Source organism: Erpetoichthys calabaricus, chromosome 18, assembly GCF_900747795.2.
Source record: "Erpetoichthys calabaricus chromosome 18, fErpCal1.3, whole genome shotgun sequence".
In the NCBI taxonomy this organism is placed as follows: Eukaryota; Metazoa; Chordata; class Cladistia; order Polypteriformes; family Polypteridae; genus Erpetoichthys; species Erpetoichthys calabaricus.
Window position 1 is genome coordinate 3,313,833 of NC_041411.2, and position 9,324 is coordinate 3,323,156.

General features: G+C 39.1%; 1 protein-coding gene across 2 annotated transcripts in view; it reads right to left on the bottom strand.

The window, feature by feature from the left end:
• The window catches only part of tpcn1 (two pore segment channel 1), a 63,771-nt gene that overhangs the window by 19,311 nt on the left and 35,136 nt on the right, over positions 1 to 9,324 (bottom strand). For both annotated transcript variants that reach the window (XM_028824018.2, XM_051921035.1), the window contains exons 12-18: positions 8,414 to 8,462; positions 8,267 to 8,330; positions 6,796 to 6,840; positions 5,442 to 5,498; positions 1,223 to 1,276; positions 736 to 808; positions 160 to 267 (exon numbers count right to left, since the gene is read on the bottom strand). In XM_028824018.2, coding sequence (XP_028679851.1) covers positions 160 to 267; positions 736 to 808; positions 1,223 to 1,276; positions 5,442 to 5,498; positions 6,796 to 6,840; positions 8,267 to 8,330; positions 8,414 to 8,462 — 450 coding nt within the window. The remainder of the gene's footprint in view (positions 1 to 159; positions 268 to 735; positions 809 to 1,222; positions 1,277 to 5,441; positions 5,499 to 6,795; positions 6,841 to 8,266; positions 8,331 to 8,413; positions 8,463 to 9,324) is intronic.

A 9,324-nucleotide genomic window follows, 5' to 3' on the forward strand; every position in this document is an offset into this window, starting at 1 on the left:
TAACCAAAAAAACAACAAATATGAAGTAGTCTTTTTAGAGTTTGAACATTAATTTAATTTTAAATACTGGCTACAAAAACTATAGTGAGCCCTTTTGTACTGTAACCAATTTTGATAATTTGTTTTAAGTAATAAAATTAAATAAATTCAAATGTATACCTCAGCAGTTGAAGAGGTCGAAGAACCACAATGAAATAAAATGGCTCCATGTCAAAAGCAAGTACAATAAGACCCACGAAAGCAAACAGAGTGACAAAAAAATCAAACCTGCAAAGTGAGAAATTTTCCAAATCATTATTATAATAACAACATTGTATCTACAACGCAGGACTTTGTATGAATGAGCTCTTCATGAAGCCCCTATAATGCAGTATTTCTTTTTTATGTAGTTGTACCGCAGTCAAGCAATGTGACTTACTCAGAATGAAAATGTGAGCCAAGACCTTATAATTCCTAACATGGTTTTTGTGTAGCATATCTACTGCACTGCAACAACATGAAATATGAAATTGTGATGAAGTAAAACAGACATACACAATCTAACAAAATATTAGCTATATAACGATAGTGGGCACACTGCACTTTACACTTACTTAACAGATTAATAGCCATTTTAAAAACAAATTCTGCTGCAAAAATACATCACTGTCTGTTTTGCATATGCGGTCTGTTTAGAAGAAAACTAAGAATACAGATCAACATGATTTTCATAACTAAAATCACAAATCTACTTACAGATTCCATCCAGAACTGAAATATTCCAAGGGACCCAAACCAGTAATTTTCAGTAATAACTCAACGCCATAAACTGAAAGGAGACAGGGAAATAGATGGACAAAGGATGTTCATTTTTTTTTACCCTAACACCAGGAATGTGGAAATTATGTCATAATTTGAGCCTTGCATTAATCACCTACAACCATTAAAGATTACAGAAATTACATTATGCTACAATACATACTACTGAATTTTAATAAGTAAATAATGATGCTAATTGTGTCCAGTATTAAATATATCAAGTGAACTCAACAAGCAAAACTGCTGAAACTTAAAAGCTAAAAAACCTATAATAAAAATATAGTGATGTCACAGCAAAGTGTTCCGATTACAATTCAGGGACACAGATTATTTCCATACAACGTTTTTGGCCGTGTTAGTAATAATATAAATGCAGCAACTGAACAAAACTGGTTACTTTTCCAAAATATTAAAAAATACCCACTAGTCAGGAATACAATATAACTCCAGGGTACATTTTTCGAAAAGAAGCTACCATCTGTAAAAAGAGAAAGTGCAAAGTTACCCACAGCTACTGGTACAAATGAAAATAGCAACTTCAAAAGGAAACACAACATTAGAAATAGAGTGTGCAACCACAGAAATTCCTGTCTAACCAACTGGGCAGGCATGTAAAGATAACTGTTGTGTTCTGTAACAATAACATGTTTTAAATGTATATTTTGAGTTAAGTTTTTTATTATTATTATTACTATGGAGAAGTCATGCTAGTTTTTTTCTTAACCATTTTCATTTGTTTTGACAAATACTATTTTTGTTTTCACTTCACCCCATTCCTTGTTTACACTGCACAAGGAGATGCACCACATGAAGGCCATCGGTGCAACTGTGATGTAACCGGACCTGACAGCATGAACATAGCGGCAGGGCTGTTGGAAATTTACAGTCATATGAAGAAGTGTAGCACCCCCTCTCAGCCAGCATAATAATTGACTCTCCTTTCAACAATAAAGATAACAGTGGTGCGTCTTTCATTTCCTAGGAACATCTGAGTACTGCGGTGTTTTCCGAACAAAGATTTTTAGTGAAGAAGTATTTAGTTGTATGAAATTAAATCAAATGTGAAAAACTGGCTGTGCACAAATGTGGGTCCCCTTGTAATTTTGCTGATTTGAATACATGTCACTGCTCAATGCTGATTACTTGCAACACCAAATTGGTTGGATTAGCTCATTAAGCCTTGAACTTCATAGACAGGTGTGTCCAATCATGAGATATAAAGGTATTTAAGGTGGTCAATTGCAAGTTGTGCTTCCTTCCCTTTGACTCTCCTCTGAAGAGTGACGGCATGGGATCCTCAAAGCAACTCTCCAAAGATCTGAAAACAAACATTGTTCAGTCTCATGGTTTAGGGAAAGGCTACAAAAAAGCCATCTGAGAGGTTTAAACTGTCAGTTTCAACTGTAAGGAATGTTTTTAGGAAATGGAAGGCCACAGGCACAGTTGCTGTTAAACCCAGCAGGTCTGGCAGGCCAAGAAAAAAACAGATGGCGCAGTGGTAGTGCTGCTGCTTTGCAGTAAGGAGACTGTGGAAGATTGTGGGTTCGCTTCCTGGTTCCTCCCTGTGTGGATAGCGCTTTGAATACTGAGAAAAGCGCTATATAAATCCATCCATCCATCCATTTTCCAACCCACTGAATCCAAATACAGGGTCACGGGGGGTCTGCTGGAGCCAATCCCAGCCAACACAGGGCACAAGGCAGGAACCAATCCTGGGCAGGGTGCCAACCCACCGCAGGACACACACAAACACACCCACACACCTAGCACACACTAGGGCCAATTTAGAATCGCCAGTCCACCTAACCTGCATGTTTTTGGACTGTGGGAGGAAACCGGAGCGCCCGGAGGAAACCCACGCAGACATGGGGAGAACATGCAAACTCCACACAGGGAGGATCCGGGAAGCGAACCCAGGTCCCCAGGTCTCCCAACTGCGAGGCAGCAGTGCTACCCACTGTGCCGCCCCTGCTATATAAATGTAATGAATTATTATTATTATTATATGTGCAGGATTGTGAGAATGGTTACAGACAACCAACAGATCACCTCCAAAGACCTGCAAGAACATCTGGATGCAGATGGTGTATCTGTACATTGTTCTACAATTCAGTGCAATTTGCACAAAGAATATCTGTATGGCAGGGTGATGAGAAAGAAGCCCTTTCTGCACTCACGCCACAAACAGAGTCACTTGTTGTATGCAAATACTCATTTAGACAAACCAGATTAATTTTGGAGCAAAGTGCTTTGGACTGATGAGACAAAAATTGAGTTATTTGGTCAGAACAAAAAATGCTTTGCATGGCAGAAGAAGAACATCGCATTCCAAGAAAAATACCTGCTACCTACTGTCAAATTTGGTGAAGGTTCCATCATGCTGTGGGGCTGTGTGGCTAGTTCAGGGACTGGGGCCCTTGTTAAAGTCGAAGGTCGGATGAATTCAACTCAATATCAACCAATTCTTCAGGATAACGTTCAAGCATCAGTCACAAAGTTGAAGTTACGCAGGGGTTGGATATTCCAACAAGACAATGACCCAAAACACAGTTGGAAATCTACAAAGGCATTCATGCAGAGGGAGAAGTAGAATGTTCTGGAATGGCCATCACAGTCCCCTGACTTGAATATCATCGACAATCTATGGGATGATTTGAAGCAGGCTGTCCATCAAAATGAACTGAACTGGAGAGATTTTGTATGAAGAATGGTCAACAATACCTCCATCCAGAATCAGACACACATCAAAGGCTATAGGAGGCGTCTAGAGGCTGTTAGATTTACAAAAGGAGGCTCAACTAAGTATTGATGTCATATCTCTGTTGGGGTGCCCACATTTATGCATCTGTCTAATTTTGTTATGATGCATATTGCCTATTTTCTGTTAATCCAGTAAAGTTAATGCCACTGCTGAAATACTACTGTTTCCATAAGGCATGTCAGATATTAAAAGGAAGTTGCTACTTTGAAAGCTCAGCCAATGAGAAACAAAAATTCAAAGAATTAAGAGGGGTTCTCAGACTTTTTCATATGACTGTATGTCTTGGTTGGACTAAAAACAACTAAATCTTTAGCAGTAGTAAAGGCCTAGCATCATGTTTCATTTTTGGATCTTGGCTCCTTTTTCAGGTCCGACTCAGAATCCCATTTTACCCTTGTGTTTTGCTTGCCTTACCACTCGGCTTTTTTTGGCTTTGACTTGGCATTCTCTTCTGACCATGACTTTTTCTGTACGTTGTCATCACCTGGTTATTCATGGTTCTTACAATAATCCTTCAATACCTGCATGTCATAACGCCTTAGGAATTACACATGAATTTGAAGAAAAGGAAATGTGACAACTTCACAAAATGATAAACTTTCAGTAAACTAGAGAGTAAACTTCAGTTTCAGTAAATTAAACTTGTAAAAAATCCATATATGTATGCATATCACACACAAAAACTTCTCTAATTTTCACCTAAAGTACGAACAGGTCTTTTACTGCAAATGTCATACAAACATAATTTAAACATAGATCTGACATTTTCTCAAGAGCAGAAAAAAGTTCTTTCTTTCCAAATGTGTGCATGTCAGCGTTAATGGAGATTGTAAGTTGACCTGATATGTGTAAATGTGGATGTGCATGTTGTGGCAGACGACCAGGTATCCTGCCCCACAGGGATGACAGACCGGGAGAGGGGCACTATCTTTCCATGGGCGCAAGAGGGCAGCCCCCATGGATTCCATTAGGGCCATGGAAATGGAGCTGGGAAGTTCAACCATGTGGGGACTCATGGCCACCACCAGGGGGTGCCTGGACAGTCCTAGAGCCCTGGAGGACAGCACTTCTGCCACACCAGGAAGCGCTGCTGAACCAGGAACTGTGTACGCCCGTAGTGCTTCCGGGTGCAAGTGAAGCACTTCTGCCACACTAGGAAGTGCTGCCGGAAGACCATCATCGAGCACCTGGAGCACATCCGGGGCATGATAAAAGGGGCTGCCTCATTCCCTTTGAGGCGCCAGAGTCGGGAGGGAGAAGAAGGAGCTTGCCAGAGAGGAGCGGAGGCGGTTGAAGAGAGGAAAAGGACTGAGTTACGGTGGTGTTTTGCGCACTGTCGTTGGCTCTGTGTTGTTGTATCACAAAATAAACCGTGTGTGTTGTGGACACCTGGTGTCGTGTCTGTCTGTGGCCGGGCTATCTTTTACAATGTAAAATTTACTTGCAGCAAAATAACATGACTTAAGGGTTTGGTTCACATTTGTGCCCAATTCTGTTACAAGACCCTAAGTCAGGATCAATCAGGTACATTAAATGAACAGACTGATGGGCATGTTTGGCTAGAAAACTCAAATAACCATTTCAAAAATGTTAGTAAATAATGATCCTGACACTGATTTAAGCCTGATTTGCCGTATTTCTATTTTATCTATTTAACTGATCATTCCTACCACTTTCTTTTATATTGTTTCTTTATCAGTATGCTGCTGCTGGAGTATGTGAATTTCCCCTTGGGATTAATAAAGTATCCATCTATCTATTTATTTTGACTGTTGATATACGTTGCTTTGTTATCTCAGTGGCAATATTCAGTGAAATCAAGAATTGTTATTTTTCCAGTGATCAAATATGTAAACTATCATTAACATAAGTCATTCTTTACCTTGTAACATGAATGTTTCCACCAGGATCCAGACCCCATTTACAGCAACAACAACATCTATTAGAAACAAAATTAGAAAAAGACATTACATCCTGAAAAGCAGTACAAGAAAAATTATAAAGATTTTAAAATGATTAAATCACTCGGTCCATGTCACAGGTCAGTAGTGTACATGAGAGTACATGAATGCTATTACAGTTTCGTTTCATACAAAGTGACAGAGAAAAAGGTTAAATCACTTTTGGCTGTACAAAAGAGATCCATGTCATCGAAGATTTGGGAATCAGCCACTAAAACTGAAGTAACATTACGCAACTTCTTCTCAGGGGGGACCTCAGTTTTGCCAACCACAATTGCTGATTTTGTCACTGCACCATATCAGTTTACATGACAGGAAAGTGCTGGGTTATGTCAAATTCAGTAACTGCATGAAAAAACTTTCCAGCACAGTTTTTCTTGCCCCCTTTTCTGGCCACCAATAGTGTGCTGCCTGACAAAGCTGATGCTGTATGAGGGGTTAACAGGTATAGCAAGTTTAAGTGCAATCTCGGCCCTTGTTTGTGTATACTATTCTTCAGTGGTATGACAAACATGAGGCATCAGACAGATGAGCTTCTCCTCTGTTTGTGAGGTCCAAAACACCTGCATTCCTTACTCCTTGTTGCTGCGTTATAGTACTGTACTTCTTGATGAACATTCATTGGTTGACAGGTCTCATATAAACAGAAGCGCCTCTACAACTTGTTGCATTTTGTTGTGGTGAGTCACTGGGTATGTCACATTATAGGACTGGCCTTCACAGGAGCCCACTGCCAACTACTTCTGACTCAGTAAGATTATGTGAATAAAGGCAATGGCTGAAAATCACTGGAAAAGTTGCCTAATGTGACGTGGCCTTAAAACAACAAGTTCAGAATATGAAAAGGTGTTTATACTGCCATGATAATGGAACACAAATGGCTGAAAAAGATACTCCCAGCAGTCAAGGCCAATCAAGACCTCATTCTTCACAACTGCATTCTGAAATTCAAAAACTTGGCAAATGCAGGCATATGTAAATTCATACAAGGAACTTATTGAAACTTTCAGGATGTTTCATTGTGGCCAAGCAGTCATAATAAAGAAGACAGTGAATAGGATGTACAAGCTTGTTGGTCTGAAAAGCCTGTTGACATCTCAGTTGTGCTAAAGTTCTAAATAACACGCAAGTGATTTACTTGCCTAAATAAACAAAAGCAATACCACTTAAAAGTGGGAGTGCATTTGCCTCAAAAAGACCCCAGCTTTGCAGTTAGAAAAGAAAAACTTATCAGAAAAAGGAAACACTTAATGAATCTCGGTATAATGCACTTACACATTGCATACTGGAAGGCTTTAGACTTCACCAGAATGTTAATTCCTAGATAAAAAAAAGAGTAGGAACAAATAAATACAAGAAGAGAAAGAAGAATTCCACAAATTGTACTCAGTTAATATGGAGTAAAATCATGCCTGGCCTAAGCAGTAACACAACTTATTTCAGGCCATCCTGGACATGAGGCAGCACTGTTTAGTAAAATGACATCCCTTAAAAATGGAAGAAACCCCAGAAGAGGGTATTTTGTAGACATACAAAAAAAAGATTATGGGGCTCAGCACTGTGTATTATGAAAGATTTGCCTTGGTAGCATTGTCTAGCCCTAGGGATTTGTAGGAGAATGGCCCTGAGATTTCCTTGTGGCATTCTTGACCCTTGAAGTCGTTCAAATCGGCAACCAAGAAGTGATTCCTGTTACACTGCTTTAAATTCCTTCCACTTATTACCACTACCAAACTAGTGATGGAAGGACTGGTGTTGGCAAAAGCTCGGAAAAGGCCGGAGGTAGTGAGGTACAGGAGATGTTTGAAGAGGTGCTGCTGTGCTAATCTGGTGGATAAGTGCTCAAGGTGTCCAACACTACAGGCCAGGAGTGTCAACTCCGATCCTTGTGGGCTACAGAGGCTGAAGGTTTTCATTCTATCCATTTTCTTAGTGACCCGTTTCTGCTGCTAATTAACTTTTTGCCTTAATTTTAAATGACTTGCTATTTAAGACACAGACCCTTTAATTGCATTTTACCTTAATTAGCAGACAAACAATAATTAAATACAAAACAAGCCAACACATGATCAGCTAACCTGTGTCCATCACACAATATCTGAAAATAAAGAAAGGTAAAGGTCTCGGTAATGTTGATCTGCTCAGGACCACAAAACAATTTGACTGTGCTCTTAGAAAAACAAAAAAGATTACAGTTTTAGAAATATCTGTGGCAAAATAAGTGCAGCAATAGGCCAAGGAATTAAATAACGTGTTTAATTAGCAACAAGCATCGGATTCCAATTAAGAAACTGTTTGGAGTGAAACTGGTTAGAGAGTTTGAAGCCCCTTCTTAACTGGTCATCTGTTGGCTCACATCACATATCATTTTAATCTGGCTGCCATTTAAGGAAAAAAGTGATTTAGAACACTGATTATTAAAACAATAAGGCAATTAAAATGAAGGGAAAAAGAAGTCAACTAACAGCAGAAATTGGTCACCAATAACAAAAACGACAGGAAGGAAAACCTGAAGCCATACTGGCCCTCAAAGAACGAAGCAGGACAATTCTGATATAGATCTTATGTTCAGGCTCTGAGGGGCATTTATTTTATTGCTTTGGGTCCTGTTGTTTTGTGCATTTTTACTACTTATTTCCAACCCAACAGATATTTATAACGACTTTGTCCTAGTAGATCGAATGAAGCTGATCTCTCAAAATTTAACCAAGTGCAAGCAGTCACCATAGCACCATTACAAAGTTACCTTTAAAAATTAGAAAGGTGGTATGTGGAAGATCATCAAACCAGTGCTCACCACTTCTTCGTGCCTGTGTTTTAAAAAGCAGTCAATAAATAGGAATCAAAAACAGCAAACAAAACAATAAAAAAAAAAAGACTGGGGGGGAGGTACCTTCCATTTCAAGCCAATGACTTCATAGAAGTTATAAAAATCTTTTAAGCTGTAATAAAAGAGAAGAGTTAAAGAGATCAAAACCAAATGCAAGTGTTGTCTTTGCTCTGTAAGAATGTAAAAATGCTATTGAAATGACTTATTCTTCTGAAAAGCTGGATCCTAAAAGCACAAGGGGTGGGAAGTTTATAACTTTGTAATCACAAATCCACCAAAAAGCAACTCAATTTCACAAATGTAAAACTGAGTGGTTTAACCTGGAATGAATTTGCATCGGATTTAGTGGCGTTATAACGGCCATGGCTATTAAAATGCACTGTGATAATCCAATAAAAACTTGGGAATGAAGGCTACCCGAACATCTTTAGTGTTCTTGCAGTAAAGTAGTCACATTTGCTCTGTCAAATCCCCTGTAAAACACACTATATAAAACAAGTATGAACCGACTCCCTGACTAAAGACCCCAGAAAATTTAAGATAGAATTGTAATCATGAGGGCTTGAAAACTGATTTGAATTGAAACTGATGGAGAACTGATGGGAAAGAAGGATGAGGTGTGAGCAGTTAGGGGTTAACTGATAACAGACAGCAAGTTTGGTGTTACTATTCTATATGAAAGTTCATATTATGGGGAAATTATTTTTAGTGCCCCTCAAGCCTCGATGAAGCGCTGTACTGGTGTTGTCCAAGTCTGCATCTGAGCCAGAATCCAACCCCCTCCTCAAGCTAGTTTAGCCAGTTCAGGTAAAATAAGAGCTCTAATGAACTTCACCTTTCATTTTCCTATATAGCACCTCAGATCTTCACTGTTTTCTTTCTTACTGTTGGCTAATCACTAAAACTGATGGTTGTTCTCCACTTATATACAGATTTCCCCACCACCCCATAAATTCATTGCCTCCATTTTCCAT